Below are 26515 nucleotides of genomic sequence, written 5' to 3' on the forward strand. Positions count from 1 at the left end.
CACCACTCCCATTAGACATAGTGTTGGAAGTTCTGGCCAGGGCAATCAGGCAGAAGAAGGAAATAAAGGGTATTCAATTAGGAAAAGAGGAAGTCAAATGGTCCCTGTTTGCAGATGGCATGATTGTATATCTAGAAAACCCCATTGTCTCAGCCCAAAATTTCCTTAAGCTGATAAGCAACTTCAGCAAAGTCTCAGGATACAAAATCAATGCATTTTGATTTTGCAATGATTTTGCAAAATCAATGCAAAAATCACAAGCATTCTTATACATCAATAACAGACAAACAGAGAGCCAAATCATGAGTGAATTCCCATTCACAATTGCTTCAAAGAGAATAAAATACCTAGGAATCCAACTTAGAAGGGATGTGAAGGACCTCTTCAAGGAGAACTACAAACCACTGCTCAAGGAAATAAAAGAGGATACAAACAAACGGAAGAACATTCCATGCTCATGGGTAGGAAGAATCAATATCGTGAAAATGGCCATACTGTCCAAGGTAATTTATAGATTGAATGCCATCCTCATCAAGCTAGCAATGACTTTCTTCACAGAATTGGAAAAAACTACTTTAAAGTTCATACGGAACCAGAAAGGAGCCCACATTGCCAAGTCAATCCTAAGCCAAAAGAACAAAGCTGGAGGCATCATGCTACCTGACTTCAAACTATACTACAAGGCTACAGTCACCAAAACAGCATGCTACTGGTACCAAAACAGAGATATAGATCAATGGAACAGAACAGAGCCCTCAGAAATAATGCCACACATCTGCAACTATCTGGTCTTTGACAGACCTCACAAAAACAAGAAATGGGTTAAAGATTCCCTATTTAATAAATGGTGCTGGGAAAACTGGCTAGCCATATGGAGAAAGCTGAAACTGGATCCCTTCCTTACACCTTATACAAAAATTAATTCAAGATGGATTAAAGACTTAAATGTTAGACCTAAAACCATAAAAACCCTAGAAGAAAACCTAGGCAATACCATTCAGGACATAGGTAGGGGCAAGGACTTCGTGTCTAAAACACCAAAAGCAATGGCAACAAAAGCCAAAATTGACAAATGGGATCTAATTAAACTAAAGAACTTCTGCACAGCAAAAGAAACTACCATCAGAGTGAACAGGCAACCTACAGAATGGGAGAAAAATTTTGCAATCTACTCATCTGACAAAGGGCTAATACCCAGAATCTACAAAGAACTCAAATAAATTGACAAGAAAAAAACAAACAACCCCATCAAAAAGTGGGCAAAGGATATGAACAGACACTTCTCAAAAGAAGATATTTATGCAGCTAGAAGACACATGAAAAAATGCTCATCATCACTGGCCATCAGAGAAATACAAAGCAAAACCACAATGAGATACCATCTCACACCAGTTAGAATGGCGATCATTAAAAAGTCAGGAAACAACAGGTGCTGGAGAGGATGTGGAGAAATAGGAACACTTTTACACTGTTGGTGGGACTGTAAACTAGTTCAACCATTGTGGAAGTCAGTGTGCTGATTCCTCAGGGATCTAGAACTAGAAATACCATTTGACCCAGCCATCCCATTACTGGGTATATAACCAAAGGTTTATAAATCATGCTGCTATAAAGACACATGCACACGTATGTTTATTGTGGCACTATTCACAATAGCAAAGACTTGGAACCAACCCAAATGTCCAACAACGGTGGACTGGATTAAGAAAATGTGGCACATATATACCATGGAATACTATGCAGCCATGAAAAATGATGAGTTCATGTCCTTTGTAGGGACATGGATGAAGCTGGAAACCATCATTCTCAGCAAACTATCGCAAGAACAAAAAACCAAACACCGCATGTTCTCACTCATAGGTGGGAATTGAACAATGAGAACACATGGACACAGGAAGGGGAACATCACACACCGGGGCCTCTTGTGGGGTGGGGGCAGGGGGGAGGGATAGCATTAGGAGATATACCTAATGTTAAATGATGCGTTAATGGGTACAGCACACCAACATGGCACCTGTATACATATGCAACAAACCTGCACGTTGTGCACACGAACCCTAAAACTTAAAGTATAATAAAAAATAAATAAATAAATAAAACATGCTGTGTCTTTTTTTTTTTTTTTTTTTTGAGATGGAGTCTTGCTCTGTCCCCCAGCCTGGAGTGCAGTGGTGCGATCTCAGCTCACTGTAGGCTCTGCCTCCCAGGTTCACGCCATTCTCCTGCCTCAGACTCCCGAGTAGCTAGGACTACAGGCACCCGCCACCACTCCCGACTAAGTTTTTGTATTTTTAGTAGAGACGGGGTTTCACCGTGTAGCCAGGATGGTCTCAATCTCCTGAGCTCGTGATCCGCCCACCTCGGCCTCCCAAAGTGCTGGGATTACAGGCATGAGCCAGCGTGCCCGGCCCAAAACATGCTGTGTCTTCTTAATTATTCATCTAGCTTTTCGTTTTCATCATTTAATTTTCAATTTCAGGTCTGTCTCTTGAAAACAGTACACAAGTGAATTTTTTAAACTCAATACGAGCCTTTCTTTGATAAGGGAATGTAATTCATTCACATTAATTGTGGTAACAGGAATACTTGAACTAGCTCCTAAAATCTTATTTTATGCAATATTTGTCATTTTTAAACATTTATTTTCCTTTTGTTATATTATTTGGAAATTTTAGAAGACTGATTGTCACTAATAAGGTAAGATTTAAGCTTATTTTCCTATCAACATCTAGAACTACTCAGTTGCCAAAAAACACTCTATCATGTTCTCACTCTTCACACTATCATATTACAACTATTCACCCCCACCCACTTTCCATGTTTTAATTAGCTAGGATTTTAGGTCCAGGGAGTTATCCTATTTTATATTTTACATAAACAATTATTTAACATTACTAATAAAATTTTCTGGATATTTTGATATCATTCAATATTTCTTCTCTGTTTGCTTAGATTCATTTTCAATTTTGTATGAATATATTCTCGAGAGTAAGAAAAAAATTATTGAAATATTGAAACATTATCAAATTCTCACAAATCTAAAAAGGGCTTTATTGCCATTACTCACAAAAGACAGAATAATGGGAAGAAATATGCCAGGTTCAAAATTAGTTTTTTTCAAGAAACTGGAAGATAATCCACCAATGCATTCCAATACCCAGTGTGCTATTAATGAGAAATCTAAGGTCAATATACTTTTAAGTAATTTTTTCTTTTCCTATTCTTCTCTGAAATCCCTTACAATTTTCCCTTCATCCTTGAGGTTCTGGAAACATATTACGGTATTGATAAATTATCATTTGTGCTGCTTAGCTTTCAGAGGGTCCTAACAATCTTGTGTTCTCTTTCAGCTCAGGGAAAGAGTTTTCTGGTGTGTTTTAAGTTTCCATCCTTCATTTTCTCTGTTTCTTTCACCCTGGAATTCCTATTAGACAGTTGTTAGAACACCAAGGTGACCCTCAATGTCTTCACTTTTTCAATTTCATCTTTTTGCTCCATATTATGAAATATTTAGATGAATATTTTACAAATCACTAATCTAATCTCCATATATACACTATGGCAATCACATTTTTAATTTCTCAAATCTCTTGCTTTCAAATTTCTTCTTTCTCTTGGTAGGATTTTTATACACAATACAAAACATATATACAGTGTCTTTCCAACATCTCTTAGGACATTACCTCCTGCTCTCTAAGTTCTGTTACTTCTAGAGACAGATGCTCTGGTTAGTTACATTGTTAAATTTTCTCTTAAGTCTGGTGAGCCTTAACTGTTCATTTATATTTATGAATCAAAGCCAAGTTGGTTGCAGGGAGCTGGCATGGTTTAATTCCAGAGACGTAAATAAATGTTTCCTCAAATAAGACTGGCCTTTGATTTGAAGGGCTGACTGTGGAAGGGCTGAAGAATGATGAGACACGTCAACTTACTGCTCCACTTCAGGTTGTCTGGCCACGGTACAAGTATGGAGAGGACCAATCCCCACTTCACCCTTCCCTCTCCACTAAATAAGAAAAATTTTGTTCTGGCAATGGTAGACTTCAACGTATTTTCCCTTGAGCAAAATTCCTCCTACCTATTATGAAATTCAAAGTTACCACAAAGCCTGCTCTGATTCCCCTCTCATAGCCCTTCAACAACACTAGAAGCCCATCACTTAAGGAGTTTTAACCAGAAGCAAACCCACTGGTCCCTGATATCAGTTGGAATCAGATAGAATCCACTGTTCTGGATGCAGTTTTGGACTCCTTCTCCTCAAACTCCACTCCATCCTTTCTGATGCTTGCTGTTCAGTGACACACCCAGACAAACGGATTTTGTTTCAGTACATTAGTAAGCATCACAGTGGTAGGGGTTGAACTGAAAAGTTACAATTCCTTCAATGAGAACCATCAGTAATTTCTAATCTGTAGACCAATCAGAAGTAACAGCCCAACATTAACGCCCAGGAGTGCCAAAGAAATTAACACAGAACTACTTCCCTGTGTATAAACTCTAGGCTTTATGCACACAACCAGGAAAACACAAAAGGGATCAAATGCCAGCTGAAAGCTTTTTATCCTACAGATATATATGTAAGGTTTACAAAGAAGAAATAAACATATTGCCACAGGATGGGGTACATGCAACTTGACCTTATATTTCAGTTGTGCTTCTCTTTGCCTAATTGCTTCATGCTGGCAGGCTCATCCCAATTTTTCTCCAGGCATAATCGATGCTATGGCTACCAGGGAATAGTAGTACACTACTTCTTATCTATCAAGCTATTTATTAAAAGTACTGTACATTCTGGCTTCTTTTTGCTGGTGTGAAGAATACAGGAAGCCGACTGACTTCAGGGGGTAGCAATTCATAGAAGTCGGTAACAACAGAACAGAGTACAAAAGTGTCCAAAGACTCTTTGTGCAAGTTCTTTTATAGAATATATTTTCTCTTTTTCTCACAGCAGTAACTTACAGACCATTAAATTTCACACATTTCCTATTCATTTTCCATGTTAAAATATGGCTTATGACCCTGGGTAGAACTATCACAGGGTTCTGCCCTATAACTCAACTTTTACATTTGATAATATATGACTTTTTAAAGACCAGCAGTCATGGCCCATGAACCTAGTCACATAAGTGATTTCAAATGGAGCAAATGTGTACACTTTTACACACGGAAAAAAATTGAACCTCTGAAAACATCACAAAGAATAAAATAATCGAAGATTGCAACTGTTCCTATTAAGCAAGACCTTTAACTAGACTTAACAACCAAAATGTAAAAATAAAATAAAATACCTCAGTGTTGTAAGACGCAAGTAAAAGAAAAGCAAAACAAATAAGCTTGACTCTACTGCCACTTCCAAACAAGAGAAAAGCAAGTAACAAGAATTTGAAAGAGGCACTGAGTTTTGCAAAACTCAATTTGTGAAACTCATCAATGGGGATACGTTTTGAGGAAGGAACCTGTGGTTCTCTAAAATCAACTTTATGAGTTTTTGCTCTTTGGCATATTCTATTTTATAAATCAGTCAAAAAGAAATTGATACACCTTATACATAGTATTTAGAGTTATTCCATCGAAGGTGAGATATTAAACTATTTACACTTTTATTTTAGACCAACTCAACCTATCTAAAAATTACTAATCTTTGTGGTTGATGTTCAGTTCAGATACCTAAGTATTTAATCTTACCATAAACCCTTAAACCTTATGGATAGAAACATAGGAGGAAAAGACATTTTCTCCGGTCTTAAAACCACAAACAAGTAGCCTTGATTTCCAAAACAATAAAATCTTTTGTTAGGTATTCCCTCTACAAATATTTATAAGATACTGTTAAGCATCCTATAAGGCTTCTACATACCAGGTGGCCAGAGGCTACCAGACAGAGACTTCAGACAGCCTGAGCTAAGACAACTAACTGGCTGCCAGAATGCTGAGACAGGATAATATCTCGGCACATCTACCACATATACAGCATTTCAGTGTCCCCCAAAAGACAAACTGAGAAGTTCTGCTTTACATTTTTTGCCTATTTCGCACATTCCCACTTCTATGATGAGTACACTATCTATCCTTCCTTTGGGGGACCATCTCACCCCATTCCACATGAACCTGGTGGCAGAAACAATTTTAGACCTGATACTTCACCTACTTCTATTCTACCCAGGATGGCCAAGTAAAGTGCCCCATTATCCCATCATGATGGTTAGTCCAATGTAAACACATGACCTAAGCAAGGCCAATCTGAGCATTCTTTACTTCTCTCTTCCTTTTGAATTTTGAATATAAGGTTATAAGGCTTTGGGCTTCCAGCTAATTCACAGAGGAAAGAAACTGTACCTTGAAAATACTGTCCAGACCATGAATGTTCTAAATACTAGAGGTAATAAAAACGAGAAGAAAGGATTTTGAATGTTCCCAACATGCACACACAAAAATGATAAATGTTTGAGGTGATGGATATACTATTAATTACCCTGATTTGATCATTGCACATTTTATACCTATATCAAAATACCACTCTGTATCCCATAAGTATGTACAATTATTAATTGGGAACTAAAAATAAAGGGGAAAAAACTTTGTGGCAGCTTAAGATGGGTTTCTGTTACTTACAACTTAAAGCATCATGCTGGATCAAATTTCCTGTGTGTGTGTGTGTGTGAGTGTGTGTGTGTGCGCATATATATATATATGCAATATATGTTTTCTATCAGTGGTGTAGACAGATCAAGGTAACCCACTGTATAACTTCAAGGGAATCCTTCTTTAGATAATCTCCAGGCATTATCTGCATTAACTATTCTAGAGATTATCCTACCAAGTGTCAACACTGAAAGAAAACATTGGTTAGAAGCAGGATCACTACAGAAAATAAAAGGAGAGATAAAGCAGAAAGCAAGTTAAACTGATTCACATTACGCATACACCATGAAACAAAAGTATTTTGAGTACATTACAGATCCACTTGCAGAATCAGAACAGATGAGGTCCAGTCAGAGTGAAAACTTTTTGTGAGATATCAGCAGTTGTTCACATGACAAAAAGGAATGAGTATGACAATTTGAGGTTAAAAAGGAATTCCAAATACATTAACTTCAAATCTGTTTTGTTTTTTTGTTTTTGTTTTTTGCTTTTGAGACAGAGTCCCAGGCTGAAGTGCAGTGGCGCAATCTCGGCTCACTGCAACCTCCACCTCCTGGGTTCAAGCAATTCTCCTGCCTCAGCCTCCTGAGCAGCTGGGATTACAGGTGCATGTCACTGCACCCGACTAATTTTTGTATTTTAGTAGAAACAAGGTTTCGCCATGTTGGCCAGGCTGATCTCGAACTCTTAACCTCAAGTGATCTGCCCACCTCAGCCTTCCAAAGTGCTGGGATTACAGGCGTAAGTCACTGCACTCAGTTAAGTTCATATCTCAGATAAACACATTTGCCCCTTTTCTACCACCAAATTTTTTCCTCTAGGAACACACATCACTATTCTCTTGGGAGATGGAAGGTTTCTTCATCATTCTTGAAAATAAACACAAGCACAGATACTAATAAACAGAGGATAACAAAAATGTCAAAACTACTTGGTTAGAAAACCTTTCCTTTATAGGAAATGCATTCTAGAGATTCCATAAATTGGAGAAAAAAAAAGTCACAGATTATTATGCTAAATATGTGGTTAGTGTAAAAGGCTGGGGAAAGAAGTCTTATTAATGCCTGACTGCTTTCTCATTACATCCTAAGTTCTGTGCAATTAGGAAGAAAAATTGTTTACCCTCATATCCTAGCATGCAGATCCATACCATATATAGCAAAGAGTCAATATTTTTTAGCTATTAAATGACTCAGTAAAGATAGTATCAAACTGCAAGAAGTTAAAAAGATATTAATGTCTATTGTATAGGCTCCCTTATCCTGAATTGATTAATCTATGTCTACTTTAAACGATCAACATTAGAACTAATGGATATGTATCTTGGAATAGGTTCCAAGAGTTAGCAAAAGCACTACAAAATAGCAAATCCACCAAAAAATTGGAAGAACCAGAATAGCACCATGTGCAGATTTCCTTGCGAAGTGTGCTTTCATTTAAAAAATGTTTGCATCATTAAGTATACATCAACTCAGAGTAAGGAAAAAGAAGGAAAAAATGGAAGGATAAAGATAGCAAAAAAAAAAAAAAATCATCAACCCATAATTTAAAACTCTGATGCAAATAATCCACAAAACAGCAATAATCTACATTTCCAATGATTAAGCTTTCCTCTCATTATTGTTCCATTATTCTCTTGCTTTACCTGGGAGGAATCTGCTTGGGCTAATTCTGTAGTGACCTTGAGTATTTGGTGAAGATTTTGTCCTTTGTCTTCAACAAGGAGGTGAGCCAGCAGAAGAAAGGCAGGCACAGGGATCACAGCAGTAATAGGAAGCAATGACTCTACTGAAGCCAACCAGTCACTTGCAGCAGACGAGTCTGTCATTACTTCAAGAATCCTCCAGGCTGTAAATATTGTACCATACATACTGGTTACAGGGCACACAAGCTTGTAGGAGAGCTGAAAAATAAAGACAAGAGAGGCATAAATAAGTGAGATAAATATATTTGTCAGAAATATGTTTCTGGCATTCTTATATTTCATTGTAAGATATCACTCCTTCCAACAAAATGAATACAAATTGAATTACTGCCAAAATCCTCTCTGCACATATTTGAGGTAATAGGATTACACAAAGAGAAAAGAGTTGTTAGATGGAACTCTAGAAGAGTTTTATCACAACTTTTCCTCATATTTACCATTCATTCCCCATTAAGGCAGAATATATGGATCAATATACAAAATCCAGAGGCAATTGCATTTGGAAAAAGCTATTATCACTAAAAAAGTATTCACCAATGAGAAGAAAGATTTAAAAAAAAAAAATACTGTATTTGCCCAGCTCCAGGCCCTAGGCAGAAGCAGTCTGGGGCAGATGGCAGACTTGGACTGAGGACAATTCATTTCTGTAACAGACAGTATGTTGATAGGAACAAAGTTGGTTCAGCTGGAGCCTGGGAATTCATTAATAATTGTAACTTCTGCAATAGGAAATGGCCTGACAGCTCTAAGCTGAAACAATACCCAGAGATTATATTATGCTAAATTAATCTGAGAAATGGCTCCTCACAGAAATAAAGCAGTGCAGTCGGGGCCAGAGGGTAGCCAAGGTGAGCTCTGTAAATAAACAGCTCAGGAGAAGTGGCAGACGTTAAAGAATCATTAGACATTGCTTGCTAATAAAGTAATTCAAATCACGTATAGTGCTTTGTGACAGACTGGAAATCTCTGGATTATAACTGTCTGGTTAATAGAGGCTGACTTATATGAATTAGGATAACAACTGAAAGGATGGAAAGTAAAAGTTAAGCTTTATAAAATTTTTAAATAACAGCTTTATTAAGATATAATTTGCATACTATAAAAGGCACCCTTTTAAAGTTTATAACTTACTGGATTTTAGTAATTCATTCCTAGAGCTGTGCAACCATCATCACTATCTAATTTTAGAACATTTTCATCAACCCAAACAAAAATCCCACACCCACTGATAGTCACTCCTTACTCCCCCAACCCTCCTCCAGCCCTTGGCAACAACTAATCTACTCTGGTTCCATACTGGTCATTTCATATAATAGGAAACACATAATATGTGGTCCTTTGTGACCAGCTTCTTTCACTTAGCATGTTTTCAAGGTTCATCCATGTTGTTACTTCTATCAATAATTCATTTCTTTTTATTGCCAAATAATATTCCATTGTATGGATACACTATATTTTGTTTATCCACTATCAATTGATGGATATTTGGGTTGTTTCCACATTTTGGCAATAATGAATAATGATGCTATGAACACTCCTATAAATTTTTTCTGAGGTTATAAGTGTTCAGTTTTCTTGAGTATATACCTAAGAGTAGATATGCAATTTCTTTGACAATTAAATGTCACAGTAAAAACAAATGAGGAAGCTCTCACTGTATTGATATAAAAAGATTCCCCCAAGTGAAAATATAAGATACAGATAGTATGACTCGAGTGCTACCAATTTTTTTTTCAAAGAGAGTGAGGAGAAAAAGATAACGTATTTGTAGTTGCTTGTATATGCAAAGAAAAGTATGTGGACAAATACAGAAGAAATTAGTAACCACTAAATCATCTTCTGTTTTGGGGAGTGAAAATTGGACAGCTGGAATCAAAGGCAAGAAGGCTGCATTCATTATATGCAATTTTCTAATGTCTGAACCATTTGAATATATTACTATTTCAAGAAAGTTATAAATTTTAAAAATTAAATAATATCTAAGTTTATATAGCTCTAGCTCTCTAAAAATATTTTTCTTCCCAAGAAGAAGGAATTCATCAACAACCATGGCCAAGTTTTTTAGACTAATGACAAACACTATAAAATTTAAAGGGCCAGGACTTCAGGATAGCCATGCCAGCTATCAGCCATTATGCAATTTTTCTAAGCCTCACTTTACTCGTTTGTAAAATTTAAGAAATGACTACTTTCCTGCTTAGGTTATAATATCTATAAAACACCTAGCACAGTGCCTAAAGTTGCAAAATACAGGTAAATAGTATTGCTGTCATCTTCAGGAGAGAAAAATAAAACTTATGTAAATGAATATAATTTGGAAATTACCATGAACCTCAAGTTGAGTAAAAGCAACAACATAACAGAGACATGTAAGAGTAAACAATGAAACAGAAAAGCAATCCTAGGTTATTTGAACTGTTATGTCCAGGTTTAGGCTCTTAAGTTTGTTTGTTTGTTTATTTGTTTGTTTGTTTGTTTGCCTAAGGTTAGAGCAGCAGGAGTAATTGTCCCATTGAGTGACAGCTGCCACTGGCACAGTCCCAGGGCAAGGATGCAATCAAGGGTTTTCTCTCAGCACCAGCTACCAAATCCTGGCCCCATAGCCTGAGGGAGGACCTGTGAAAGTGCTAGTAAGCTTTGCTTTTAGAGGAGGAAGTAGGTGTTTAAAAATAAAAGGTTTATGTTATGTGAACTATATATCAATAAAAAATAAACCACAGAAAAATACATTTAAATAAATACTGGGTGGTTGTAAGACATCTTTTACAGGTATAAAATAATTGAGAATATTTTAAAAAGCATTTAATAAAAATGTGCAGATACATTAAGTAGTAACAATAAGACAGACATCTGATAGTACTTCTTTGTCAAAACAGGTCTGAAAAAGAAATTGTGAACAATATTGATTTTCATTAACTGTAAAGAATGGCATTAATCTATAATAGTGACTAAAACAGGTTTAACGAAAGTAGAGTGGATATAGGAACTCAAACATATAGACCTTTAAAAGTAAGATAGATTTTTGCTAGAGGATATTAATCACTCATCAGTCAAGCAGCAGAAGACTGGACTACATAAAACCTCAAGAGAGCCTTTCTAGCACTATACCACTATGAAGACTCTAGACAAGAGCTGAGAGATTTGGGAGTGGTTGGTTATAACCAAGAGATAACACACAACATCCTCAGTCTCATGTCTTTCAGAAGATGATGATAGAAGCACAACATCTAAGACTTACTAATTCCTTTTTAAGCTCCAACCAGAAGTCTAAAAAAAGTTTATTTCAATTTACTATTATCACAGTTTGTTTCCCTGTAAATCTGAAATGGAACTGTTATTTACGCCCAAGTTCAGCACAAAGATGATAAAATATTGTGCCAAAAAAACAAAGAAAGAAAACAAAATGAAAGTGCAGGTAACAGGATACAGGCCCTAGAATCAAACAGTCAAAATCTGAATTCCAACTCTACCCTTCACTACCTGGGTAATCCAGAAAAGTTAACCGCTCTAATCTCAGTTTCCTGGCTTGTAAAATAAGTATTTTAAGAATACCATCAGGGAAATGCAAAACAAAACCACAATGAAATACCACTTCACACCTACTAGGATGTAACCAATCAAAAAGATAAACAATAACAACAATTGTCGAGGATGGGGAGAAATTGGAACCCTCATACACTGCTGGTGGGAATACAGAATAGTGCAGCCCCTTTGGAAAACAATCTGGCCATTCCCCCAAACTGTGAAACATAGAGTTATCACCTTATCTAGCAGTTGTACTCCTTGGTATCTACTCAAGAGAAATGAAAACATTTGTCCACACAAAAACTGATATATGAATGGTTATAGCAGCATTATAGCCAAAAAGTGGAAAAGAGCCAAAAGTTCATCAACAAAAGAACAGGAAAGTAAAATGTAAGGTATCCATACAATGGAATATTAGTCAGCTCTAAGAGAAAATGAGGCACTGCTACATGGCACATGCTACAACATGGACAAACCTTGAAAACATTATACTAAGTGAAAAAAGCCAGTCACAAAGGACCACATATTGTATGATTATACTTGAAGGAAATGTCTAGAATAGGCAAATCCATATAGAGACTATAAGCAGATTAGAGACTGCCTAGCCTGAGGGGTGAGGAAAAAATGGGGGAATTAGGGAGTGATGACTAAGAGTGCAGGGATTTTTTAGGGTAATAAAAATAAAAATGTTCTAAAGTGGGTTGTGGTAATGCATATACAATGCTGCGAATATACTAAAAGCCACTGAATTGCATGCTTCAAATGAGGGAAGGGCGCATGTGAATTACATTTCAGTAAAGCTATTAAAACAGAATTGGGTTCCCACTGCATGACAGTAAGTTATTTACCTTCTTTATGCCTCAGTTAACTCTTAGGTAAAATGAGATCAATAATTTTACCTACTTCAAAGAGTGTGAGATAAAATCAAATCAGTTAATATATATCAAACTACTTAAAATGAAGCCTGCACATATGAAATGCTCAATAAACCACCCCATGAAGGGGGTGTTTTGTTACCCATTTTACCAGGGTCCAGATACCACACAGATTCAGTCACTAGTCCAAGGCCACACAGCTGGAAATAGATTAAAAAAAAAAAGAAAGAAAGAAAAGACATCTATTTCATAGTTATTGTAAGAAATACGAGTTGGCCCACATAATAACTCCTGGCATATCACACATGTTCAATAAATGTTAACTTTAGCCATAAGTAGGACAATGACAATTCCTTGCAAATTTTCTGATTTTTAAGAAACAAATATTCTGCTTACTATATACTATTTCAAAGCAATTTCAAATAAAATCTACTTGGCACAGCTTTATTACCAAAGACCCAAAAGTACCATATTTAACTTTTAAAAACACATAAGAATGAATAAACACATGGTAGACCCCAGCTCAGTCAAGCTGTCTCTAAATTGTTATGCTGACTAAAACAGTTTCATAAAGATGAATTTTGCCCTCCTGTACAATTACAAGAATTTAGCTTTTAAGTCTCCTTTTCCACTTCATCTCACCCATCCACCCTTGCTCCCCTCCAAAAAAACTTTTCCGATTCTTTCTTACTTCCTGAGCCAGTTACTCAATGTGTTACCTCTCAGCTCCACACCCACTCTTCTTTGTCTGACTATGTGATCCTACAGCTGTGCCTTTTCAACATTTCTCCTTTGCCCTCTGGTCTAGTATTAGACCTTGTCAATAGAGAGCATAGGAGAGACACTGCAAGGAAAGGAAGAAGGGGCTTCTCTTCAGGTTCCTGTGTGCTTCTTTGATTCCTCCTACCATGGCTGCTAGGGACATACAGGATATCCCAGAGGTGGCTTCCAGTGGACCAGCTCAGCCAATTCCAGCCTGCTCACACCACGACAAGTGGTTTCCTGTGGACCAGTTCTAGCCTATGGCACCCCAGCAGACTATATCATCCAATAGGCCTTCTCCACATTCTCTCCTACCAGGTCTGACTCTCAGCATTGCCTGGGGAGACCTTTTTAGTTCCTTCCTTGGGAACTCTGCCTTGGTCTTAGCTTAGAGGTAGTAGCTGCTCCCTACATTTACTACTGTAATATTCCTTAGATGCTTTTTTATAAGGTTTTATAGCTAAACACCTCTTGCTAATAATTCATTGCATTAACTTTTCCTTGTTCAAATTGCCAGTGTGTTTTCTCTTTCCTGACTGGAATCTGACTCATATACTGAATGCATTCTCTCTTTTATCCCCCACATTCTCTTGCGGGAGTGGAGGGGAACAAGGAGGAAGCAGAATGTTTCAAGCCCTTTAGAATTTACAATTAGTGTTCAATTTTTTTTATTTTTTTTAATATTTATTTATTTATTTTGCCTGGGGAGAATGCAATAGGTAGTTTTAAATATCACATTTAATAGCCAAGATCACACTGCTGCACTCCAGCCTAGGTGGCAGAGTGAGACTCCGTCTCAAAAAAAAAAAAAAAAAATCCAATAGTCAAATAATCTTGACTCAGGGAGGCTGAGAACATTTGGCTGAGTCTTGAAGAATGAATAGTTCAGGCAGCTGACATAAAACAGCATTCTGTGCAGAAGCAAAGATTCAGGAAGAGACTTGAAGAGTTTGGGGCATGTTAAATTCAAAGGTGTGACTGGAATGTAAAGTTCCAGATAGGTGCAGGAAAAAAAAAAACCCAACAGTAAAATGTGGCTTACATTTTTTAAAACAGTGATCATATATCTACTCAAAGCCTCCTTAAAGCAACACAGTATCATAAGGAGGATATTTACAGCCCTAATAGTAATTCTGCCCCTCCTCTTTACCAGCTGCTAAAGAGAAAGTCCAGATATTAATGTTGATAATAAGATTCACACACATCTGAGCAAATAGTAAACCAAGTACTTATGTATTAGAGTTGGGGTGATCCTCAGTAAATAACACTTGTGATTTAAAGGAGCAGAACTCTTGCCCTGCCAACTCTTGCCCTGCCCCCACTCCCATTCAAGATCCAATCATTGTTCTACATGCGCAAACCAAGAGGTAAAGTAAAAAAAGCTACTAGAATTTTTTGATCGGATTTTGTACTCCTATTAGGGCTGATGCAAGAACTTCTCTCTCAATTCAAATCGATTACCTGTTTCGAGTTTTAAAGTTTTAGTCAAACAATTAGGATTTAGGAAGCTGTAGTATACATTCAATTTGCCTATAATTATGGGCCAGTTTCTGCTACATGCTCAAACAAGAACTAATAATGACTGGATTTGTGCTGCTGGAGCATTTAACATTAGAGGTATCTCTGCTTTTGCAGATGAAGCCACAACCATCACTCCAGTTTGTATTTATATAGTGCCTCTCTTCATGGAGATTTAAGATGCTTCACCAGCTTTATCTTATTCAATCCTCATTTCATCCCCATAAGAGGAGTTGGGAAATAATGTTTCATTTTGATAAAGGCAAAACTCAAATATCAAAACAAAAAAAGTCTGATAAATCTAGGCCTAGAACCCAACCAATATCCAAACCATGACAACACTTTTACGTTATTGTAACAGGAAAAGCGAGACTGAAAAAGCGGAATGTGGCAGGCCTGTTGTCTTCCAGTTGGAGGCAGCAGAATAGGGGCATACACAGGGGACATCGAGAGCCATTATGCCAGGGAATACGGCAAGAGGTGCCATATTAAATAAAGAAGTTTTAGTTCTTACTGATATGAGAACTTCCAGGCATTTGAGGACTGTTTCCCACCTTGGATTATCTCAGATCTAGAAATATGCTGTACTTAATAGTATAATTTTAAAAAATGATTCCATGTTCAAATATATTCGAGAAGCATTAGTTCCTTTTCTGAAGAACTCTTCAGGACCTTTAACTAGTATTGGGCACTGGATTTTCAGAGAAAAAAAGATCATATAGCATTTTCAAACTTATTTCACAACAGGACTACTATCCCTTCTTATAGTCCAGAAGAATATGTTGAGATCTCCAACAGCATTACCTGACTGAATGGTAAAGTCTGATAACAAACAGATGCTTCATCAGGAGGCAAGATTATCCGTAAAGACCTAAATCCCACATCGACACTTTATTTAAGAGAAACAAGGATAGATTCATTACCTTTTGGTGGTCATCTCTGTAACATTCCTGCTGTATCATTTCCAAAAGGTTTAGAGCCAACTGCTGCCTAGAGGGACCTTCTTCATCCACAGATATACAGTCTTCCAAGGCAGTAGAAGATAGTATCTGCAGAATTGGCATCACTAGCAGCAGAGAGGACTTTGGGATTTTCTCATCCTCAGTAACAGAGAGGAGCTTCAAAGCTATTCATCAAAACAATAATGCACATTTTTAAAAATTAATACCACAGTCAAACAAAATGCAATTTTGCTTAAGAATGATATGCAAGAAAGTTTTCTTCCCTTTTACAACTGGGTCAGACACATAACTAGGTTGATAAATCTTATCCTAAAAGGAAATAAAAGGAGTATAAATAAACTATTATATAAAATAAGCTGTTAACATATATAACTGAAAAACTGATGATACTCTTTTAGGTTAATATGAATTTTTTAAAAAATACAATTCAACATTTGTCCTTAATATCCTGAGATGCTAGTATTGCCCTCAGCAAACAGAGCTAAGAGACCAAGAATTCCTGGATCAGTGGATAACAAGCCCAACATACATGCTTCCTTTACAAAGGCAGCTAAGAATCCTATTAGCAGATGCTTAAGTAAACAGCAAAGTGAAGCAGGACTGCCCTTCAGCTGTAATTGCTAAGAAGCAGATTGTGAAAGTCCCAAAGTCCAGAAACAAAATAACAACAATAAAAAAAATTAGTGAATGGTTCTTTAACATGGAAACAACTTACACACCAGATACATACAGTTACACAATAACTGATTTACATGTAGAGTCTCTAGACTATTAACTGAATGAGTTAAGGCATAAATATACTTTTTTCACAATATTTGTCTCAAAGTGATGTAATTAACCCTGATTTACTAAAAGATGTTATTCAGGGGATTCAAAGTTAAATTATCAAAATATTCAAATGATTTCCCCACTACAGCAAAAATAATTCTACAAGCCTTGAATCATGTCAATGAGTTGTCAGCATTTTATTTTACATCATCTGGAGGTCAAACCTTAACATGATATTAAGTACAAACACCTGTTACTCTAACACTACTAATTTACTTTTCTTGCCTAAATATTGGTCTTAATCCATAATTGTTTCTGAGATACTATGAAAATCCATTATCTTTAATATAACAGGAAATGAATATAATAGCAGTATTTTAATAGCCTAAATTATAAATCTAAATATTCCAGGCATTTTTATAAATTGCTATTTGTAATCAAGGCTACAGTTAACAACTACATAGTGTAATATTACATTAATATAAAAATTAACGTATACATAAATCTTTTAAATTTGGAATAATCAATATTCTCTTGGTTATCCTATTTCTTTGAATACTCTTTCCCCACAGTTCTTCCTTACTTTCCAACATGATATATTGGCTTAGTAGTGTTCAGTACAGTTGATTCACTCTAAGGTAACTTCATATCAGAGATATTGGTTTACGAGAGAAAGAAAAAGTCTGCTAACCAGGAAATAATAAAAGTATTTGACTGTTTGATACTGTATTATCTTTCTCTTACACATGAACCACAATATAAGAACATAGCTTCAGAATTTGAAATGCGGATTTTCTGAGGCTTTAGAATTTTTTTGTTAGAAAACAAAATCCAATCATATGAAATGTCTAGAAAAGGCAAATCTACAGAGACAAAAAGCAGATTAGTATTTCTCTGGGGCTGAGGGTGAAAATGAGGATTAACTACAAATGATCACAAGAAATTTTGGGCAGATGATAGACAGTGGTGCTGGTTGCACAAATCTATAAATTTACTAGAAAACACTTTATTCTGAATTTTATGGTACGTAAATTACACCTCAATAAAGCTGTTTTAAAAAATAAAACTATTGCTGTCAGAAGTACCAGCACTGGTAAATTATGCCTATGGGTAGATTCCATGTGCACTGCTATAAGAAAAAGGTAAAAACCGGATCAGACTGTGGAGGGAAGGTATAAGTGAACATAAAGCCAGTAGCCAAATGCAGGGTAGGAATCAAAGCCTAGGAGCCAAGGATCCCCTCCATGTGCTAAAGCCATTTCCAAGGCACGCTGTAGGTGAAAGAGCAATTCACTCCCAAAATCATGAATTAAAATGCCCAGAAGAATGAGCTATACAATAAGTATTTATCTCACACACTTTTTTTTTTTTTTTTGAGACGGAGTTTCGCTCTTGTTGCCCAAGCTGGAGTGCAATGGCGCGATCTCGGCTCACTACAACCTCTGCCTCCCAGGTTCAGGTGATTATCCTGCCTCAGCCAACCAAGTAGCTAGGATTACAGGCATGCGCCACCACGCCTGGCTAATTTTTTTGTATTTTTAGTAGAAACAGGGTTTCACCATATTACCCAGGCTTGGTCTCGAACTCCTGACCTCAGGTGATCCACCCACTTCGGCCTCCCAAAGTGTTGGGATTACAAGCATGAGCCACCGCGCCTGGCCTCTCACGTACTTTTTAAAACTAAGAACAGCAGCATATCAACATATTATGGCACTATACAACATTACTTTAGAGCTCTCATTGTTATGTGGATTATTTTGGATCAGACCAAGTAAAGTGAGGCAGCACCAATGTAAAAGCCACATTTTAAAAGTATGACTTATTTGCCAGATAGGGCAACTAGCTTCTTTACCACATTCTTCTTAACTAGAACATTTTTGCCTCCCTTGGCCCCCTCCTTCACTTTTCTTTAAGTCAATACTGGACTGTCAAAAGAATATTATCTTTCATTTGTTCTAGCTAGATTAAAGCAATAACCATAAGTTAAATTCTGTTCAATGTAGCACATTTTGAATAGTAAAGGTATGGAGAGTTTTAAAAATAACTACAACTACTAAACACTTTTCTTTCAAGGATTTTATACTAAAGCTTTCCATTTTGCTGTACAATGTTGAATAAGGTGCTATGCCATTCAATATATTCCTGAATGTTACTGCTATATAAGGTTAGATTATAACCTTCTAACATGCAGCCGAGATACTTGGTAAATTACGTTATATTAAAACTTGCACAAGGTAACACCTTATTAGACAAGAAAAAAAATTCTATTTAATAATTTTAAAAATTACAGATGGAAACGCAAAATACACAAGATAGCAGGATACATAGTTCAAGTGAATCCTGTCAATACTCATGTTATATTTACACTTTACTCTAGTGACTGTATTTTTATTTACCTAGATTTAAGATTGGCTTCTGCTGACTTGCTGGAGTCTGTAGAAGTAGTAAAGCTATTCCAATTATGACCAGTTCAACAGGAAAATCCTAAAAGAATAGAGGGGAAAAAAGGAGTTGTTAAAGAAGTTCCCAGAACCATGGCTTTGTAACATGTATCCAGGAAGAATACATTTAATATGAAAGACTGCAAGCCTATTACACAAATTTATTTATACAGCAAGTGTGTTCTACTAAAGAAAGAATTGGTCGGCCGGGCGTGGCAGCTCACGCCTGTAACCCCAACACTTTGGGAGGCTGAGGCAGGTGGATCACGAGGTCAGAAGTTCGAGACCAGCCCGGCCAACTTGGTGAAACCCCGTCTCTATTAAAAAAATACAAAAAAATTAGCCAGACTAATTTCCCAGCTACTCAGGAGGCAATTGCTTGACCCAGGAGGTGGAGGTTGCAGTGAGCCGAGATGGTGCCACTGCACTCCAGCCTGGGTGGCAGAGCAAGATTCCATCTCAAAAAAAAAGAAAGAATTAGTCAATGCCACACAGTCACACATAAATTCAAAATGATGTATTATATGGCCAAAAAGCAAGATGCTATAAATCAAATAATTCAGAGGAAAACTCAACACAGCAGATCAGCAAGTCTTCTAAACAGTCAATCTTTAAAAACCATTGAAAGTTGCCTAAAATACTAAATTTAATAATATTTCATTTCTGAAAAGTAGTTCAATTTTCTGCTTACCTAATACAGACATGATTCATCTATATAACTTGCATAATGAATTACACTAAACAAATTTTAGTAAATCATGTCACAATAAAAGAAATATTAGTGCCAGAGAGGTAGAGATTATTTTCGAATTACTGTAATTCATTAAGCATATTTAAATGTAGCAGAGCAATGACCATAGAAATGGAAAACCATTAAGTTCACCAAGTATATAAACAAAATGAAAAAAGATGTGTATATTAGCTTTTAATAAATATTAATAAAACACAAGTGACATGTTATTTGAGGTTTCTAAATAAAGAAAATCTTAATGTATTATGGTACTAAAGAAGAAAGGTTCAGCTAAAATGACTATTCTGAAGTTTACAGAAGTGCCTGCAGAGCAGAAGTACCTATGAATAATAAAGACAGTCAAAAAAAAAAAAAAACCCACAGGAAAAAAAGGAAATCTGTGAGTTAGAGCCACATGTTAAAGGACCACCTGCCTGAGTGAAAACAATATAATTTGACATACCCAGAAGTTATAATCTTGAAGATACTATCAAACTAACAAATACCCTCAAAAATCTCAGTTTTACCATTTGAAGAGTGAAATTAACCTACAAAATCCTCTCATGTGCTTGTTTATGGACTTTTGAAAAAAAACAACAAAAGAAAAAAATTCGTGAATTTTTAAAAATGGGATATATTCCAATCTATGTATTTTAGGAATATATGTGTTCACTGTTTTGAAATACAGTCGAAAACAATGAAGCAACTCTTATCTATTTGAGGATAATACATGCATTTTGAAACCAACACACTTACAGTATATACTATCATACCATTCTTTGCTATATCTTCCTCAATTTCATTTTAATTTCTGCATGTCCGTAAAAAACAAAAGGAAAACCAACAAGATCACTTAAACCTCAGATTTACTAGATTCCAAAACGATCAACAACAAAGAAAAGCACTGCTGTATAGTAATGCTATTATTGGAAAGCCTTTTTCACACAAGCTATTACTGCAAGGCCCATAAAGTAGCTTTTTAGAGTTCTGAAATGGAACAGAAGTATTTTTAAGTGGATGGAACTTAAAAGTATGAAGGCAAAAATGAAAATGGCTTTCTCCAGGAAGGGTGAGACTGGCCTGTTCAGAATAGAGGGTGAATGGAAAAGAGGTGGAGATTCAAGATCAAAAATAAGGAAAAGTAAATGGTGGAGGATTAGACCACATAAATCTTAAACTGCTTACAAGTCTAGTGGTTACAAGTTTTTTGATTGATTGATTTTTAATGGACACCAAAGGATAGTACCATTTAATAAGATCTTTTAATAAAACCCTGTGTCAGACATCCCCTTTGCACACTTCAAATGCTACAGCTACTGCTGTGGTAACTGGCTCTGCACAGGTGCAACCTAATGGTTCTCCCCTAAAGCTCCACCATGCACCTCTTGCTCCCTGCCCCAGAATAGCGCACTCTAGAAGTACAAGGAAGTTAAAGCCCCATAGGCCAAAGCTGACAAATCGGCAACAATACCCCATAGATAAATGCTTTCCCATTAATTCCAGATCCTTCTTTCATAAGGCTTCTCAGAAGATTCTGTGGGATCAAGCAACTAGTTGCTCGTAGCAGTAGCCTACTTGATGATGCCTGTATTGCCTCTCCCACCTTCCATACTTCACTCCTTTTGTCCCTCTCCAGCTGCTTGCTGGGATCACATTGTCAGATGAACTCCAGTCATATAAGCCTTTGCTTTTGTGGAAACCCAGGCTCTACTTTTGCCTTTAGGGAAACTCAGGCTAACTCAGAGCCTGAAAATAAAATAAATAAATAAAATACAATAAAATAAATAAGGAAATAAAATATATAAAATAAGGAAATTTTAAAAAATGAAATTAAATACAAAAAATGAGTAAATGCCTTTATACTCAGCCACAGATGTCGGAGGAGTCCCAGTAACAGAAAACAACCTGGAGTCCATACTTTTTGTCCTCAAGTCAAATGAAAATAGCACTAAACATCACCTATGCACCAGGCACTAAGGACATATGCTGGGTCTACGAATGCCACTGTGGACAAAATAGTCCCTTTTCTCAAGGATTTTACAGTATAGTCATGGAAAAGTATTTTTAAAGAGAAAACAAGGCATGAGAAGGTAGCAGACAAAACAAAGATGTTGGCCCAACCCACACAATCCTCCAGTGCCGTAACTTTGCTACGTACTCTGTTCCCCTGGCCAGAGCTTGATCAAGCCAAGATGGGCCAAACAGATCATTTTTCCTACAAAATCTGAAAACTTAAACTGAGACACACAGTGAAGAAAGCTGGTTGGAACTGAGTCATCAGCCAGTAGTGTCTTAGAAACCACAAGTTTCCGACCCTTCCCAATGCTAAAATGTTTCACTCATTCTTCACTTTGAGAGCTACCCAATCTCCTCCCAATGAGCATCATTTTTGCCTAATTTTGCTGGTCAGGGTACATCTATTTTGCTTGAAATGGAAAGGACCTTAAGTTATGATTATTCTAATCAGGCTAAAAATGGCTCAACTAAGACCGAATCCACAAAAACTAATGCAGCCTAAGAAATAAATCCATTTTCAATGTACAATGATACAACGCTGATATAAGAGTAGAAAGAGAACAGAGTAGGAAAAAGTTAATATAATATTTGAACAAGACATCCAGCTGATAAACCCAGTGATATAGAAATGTGGGTATGGTGTCAAAATACCTAAGACTACTTCATTCTACTTCATTTTATTTCAAATTGTAGTACATATAGAACTATAGCATATGTTCGCAAATTAATTTTCCTAGGCTTACTTTTTTTAACCTCAGGAACACTAAGATGGGGATGGGGGACAGAAAACTTCATTACACAAATATTTCAACAGTTCTACTAATTGTTATTTCCTTCTAAAACTGCTAAAACATTGGGCAAATGAGAGACATAAATAGGACCTTCCCTCACCAAAAATCTTTTCATTCTTCTAAATGACATTAGTATCCTGTGACTCTACATTATAATCAAAAACATTTTAAAAATTAGATTCAAGAGCCACTTATTAATAGATTCCCAGTGGCCAAAATAAGACAATTTAAAATTCAATATGGATAATATCTGTGATAGACTGAAGTGCATCAAATATGTTTAAATTCATGAATTCATAATACTTTTTAAAGTTAGTAAATAAAGAAAAAGGCAAAAGAGTACAGCATTTATCCTAACTTTCCTTCACCACTGGATAACCAACTAGTAGGTTATTGGAGGAGGGGGATTCTTTTTGTGGAAGTATTCCAGCTAATAAATGGAGAAGGAATGATAGGATTAGAACATTACCACTCTGCAACTCCTAATGAATTAATAGAACTAGGCATTGTGTACCAACAACTACTAACATCATAAAAAGAAAAGCAACACACATTGTGCCTCCTGATGACAGAACACACCATCCCCTGTAGTCTTGGAAACAAAAAACAAAATATCCTGAACCCAGTCAAGCCTTTAGAGCTAACTACCTTTGAACAGAGAAATACATTAAGCAGTGGTCCCCAGCCTTTTTTGCACCAGGGGCTGGTTTCATGGAAGACAATTTTTCCACACACCTGGGGCAGGGAATGGTTTCGGGATGAAACTGTACCACCTCAGATCATCAGGCATTATTTAGATTCTTATAAGGAGCACACAACCTAGATCCCTCACATGCACAGTTCACAATAGGGTTCATGCTCCTGTGAGAATCTAATGCATCGGCTGATCTGACAGGAGATGGAATTTAGGCAGTAATGCTGGCTCACTGGGCTGCTCACCTCCTGTGTGTGGCCCAGTTCCTAACAAGCAAGGAACCAATACCAGTCTGTGGCCCAGGCATTGGGGACCACTGTATTAAAGGGCACCATACGGTTGCAATCAGCAAAATCCAGAAGATAGGAAACTCTCCAGCTCACACAAGCCAGGTTATTCAGCACACAAACTGCAGGGAAGAAAAGTGGGGGAGGAAACGAAAGGGGATGACCTTTAATTGGCAAGACACTTAAAAGATCTCTCACACACACACACATACCCCAAAACATATTACAGTGATTAGAGATACACACTGAGATGACAAAACTATAAAGAAATGTAAGGAAGTAGTTACTATAGAAGTCAGAATAGTCAGGGGAAAAAGGAGGTTATGAATAGGACTGGGCTTGTGGAGAACTTCTCTGGTGGCTAGAAACTTCTATTTCTTGATCTGTGTGATGGTTTCAAAGTTCTATGTTTTGATCTATGTGCTATTTGCCTTATGTGCAAAATAAATGATAAAAATCACCTGTGGGTGCTACTTTAAAATAGAGAATACTTGGGCCGCACTCAGACCTGCTAATTCAATATCATTAGGGATAAAGTCCAGGCATGTGCATTTGTAACAAACTCTGCCTAGTGATTTTTATGCACACTAGTTTGAACCATTTGACTAAAACATAAGCTTCATGAACCTTGTCTGCTTTCAACTAATTGCCTAGCAAAGTGTTTGCCATAGGCATCTGCTTAATAAATATATGCTAAAGGTGGGGGGAAATACACAATAAAATGGTCAGAGAATTATACTAAAAAGGACTAAACTGTATGAAATTATAATTGCTACTCACATGACTCTACTAAAAGTACCCAGGAAAAATATGGGGTTTACCCATGGATATTACATTTACAGTTAACAGAACTGGCAATTTATCTACATAATATTGATCTATAAAATATCTTTCGGTACAATATTTATCTATAAAACATCTATCTATATGCATTTATATACTATCTATATTATATATAACATAATTATATCTGTAAAATATAATTATACCTGATATATTATACATATATATATCTACTATACATAAGATACATATGTAACTGTATAATAGAAAACATGTTATTTAGAGTCCCAGTATATCTAAAATCATTCTAATCATAAGATTGGCAAATTGACAAATGACTTGTAATACTTGAGTCTTCCTGGGCTCCCAACTTCCATCAAAATCTACATTTACTCTCTCATTTCCTCACCTGCCATTCACACTCCCTTAATTCCAATTTCCACCCCCCCCCACCACCACCCTGCTGAAACTGCCCCTCTAACGTTAACAATAAGCTTTTATATGCTATATCCTAAGAATACTTTCCATCCCTTACTTTTACATCATTGCTCCACGACACATGACACTGCTGACCACTCCCTCTTGTTGAGATATTCCTTCCCTTGATTTTCTTGTCATCTGTCTCTGCTGGTTATATGTGATCCTTCTAGACATATTTTCTCAGATTCCCCTTTATCAGTAAATTCCAAATAACCACCACATACACCCCAGAGTTCCACCACAAGCCCTGTCAGCCAGTCCCGTGTTTAAAATCCCCACCCCAAAGTTAATGTCTACAAATGTACACCTTTAGCCTAGACTTCTAGCCTAAATTTCAAAACCATATATCCAACGATCTATGATCTATACATACCTCAAGTCAAGCATATCTGAAATCTAATTAATCATCTTCCCTCCAACATCAGCTACCATTTCTCAAAGTGAATGGCATCATCCAGTAGCCCAAAATAGAAAGCTGAGATTCTGTCAAGGACCCTTCTCCTTGACCATCTAATCAATCATAAAGCCCTACTGATTCTGTCTTCTATGTCTCCCTTTTCCCACTTCCATTTCCCTCATTAGGCCCTCACTATGGGCTGAACTGTGTCCTCTCAAAATGTATTTGTTAAAGCCCTAACCCTCAAGTGACTGTATTTGAAGTAAGGAAGTCATTAAGGTTAAGTAAGGTCATCAGGGTGGGGCCATAATCCAATCTGGATAGTGTCCTCATAAGACACCACAGAGCTCATACTCTCCCTATCATGCGAGGAAAGCCAACTGCAAGCCATTAAGAGTCCTCATCAAGAACAGAATCAGCCAGCACCCTGTGCTTGGACTCTCCAGCCTTCAGAACTTTGAGAAATAATTTTATTTGTTTATTTATGTATTTTGAGACAAAGTCCTGCTGTGTCGCCCACGCTGGAGTGCAGTGGCACAATCTCGGCTCACTGCAACCTCTGCCTCCAGGGTTCAAGCAATTCTCCTGCCTCAGCATCATGAGTAGATTACAGGCATGCAACATCACACCCAGCTAATTTTTTGTATTTTTAGTAGAGGCGAAGTTTCACCGTGTTGGTCAGGCTGCTCTAGAACTCCTGACCTCAAATAATCTGCCTGCCTCGGCCTCCCAAAGTGCTGGGATTACAGGTGAGAGCCACTGCACCCAACCAATAAATACATTTTTGTTGGTTAAGCCACCCAGTCTGTGGTAGCCTGCCTAAGACATCCTCCTCACTTCCTACCCTATTAGTGGTGTGCGGTCCCAAACCCTCCACCATCTTCCTACGAGAAAGATCTTCCACACATTAAAAAATGAGATCTGCTGAAAGGTCTCAAACAGCATGTCACTGCCTAGAGGATAAAATGTAAACTCATTTGTGTGGCATGGAAGACAGGCCCAGCCCTATTTGCCACAGCTTAATCCTTCAACAATACCCAACATCCTCTTGTTTTTTTGAATAAGCCAAGCCTGACTACTCTTTCATGTCTCTTTATTTGGGCACATGCTGTTCTACAGCTGGAATGCCCTTCCCAGGC

At 36.8% G+C, this 26515-nt stretch overlaps 1 protein-coding gene and 1 non-coding gene across 5 annotated transcripts in view; both read right to left on the reverse strand.

Moving 5' to 3' along the window:
- Positions 1-26515, reverse strand: part of FOCAD (focadhesin) — a 312606-nt gene that overhangs the window by 200651 nt on the left and 85440 nt on the right. For all 4 annotated transcript variants that reach the window (XM_019034046.4, XM_063696326.1, XM_055351762.2 and 1 more), the window contains 3 exons: positions 19154-19241; positions 15951-16153; positions 8288-8545 (listed from right to left, as the gene is read on the reverse strand). In XM_019034046.4, coding sequence (XP_018889591.3) covers positions 8288-8545; positions 15951-16153; positions 19154-19241 — 549 coding nt within the window. The remainder of the gene's footprint in view (positions 1-8287; positions 8546-15950; positions 16154-19153; positions 19242-26515) is intronic.
- Positions 10850-10978, reverse strand: LOC115935904 (small nucleolar RNA SNORA30/SNORA37 family). The gene has a single exon (XR_004071495.1). It is a non-coding gene; the product is annotated as a small nucleolar RNA SNORA30/SNORA37 family (small nucleolar RNA).

This window comes from Gorilla gorilla, chromosome 13, assembly GCF_029281585.2.
Source record: "Gorilla gorilla gorilla isolate KB3781 chromosome 13, NHGRI_mGorGor1-v2.1_pri, whole genome shotgun sequence".
NCBI classification, from domain to species: domain Eukaryota; kingdom Metazoa; phylum Chordata; class Mammalia; order Primates; family Hominidae; genus Gorilla; species Gorilla gorilla.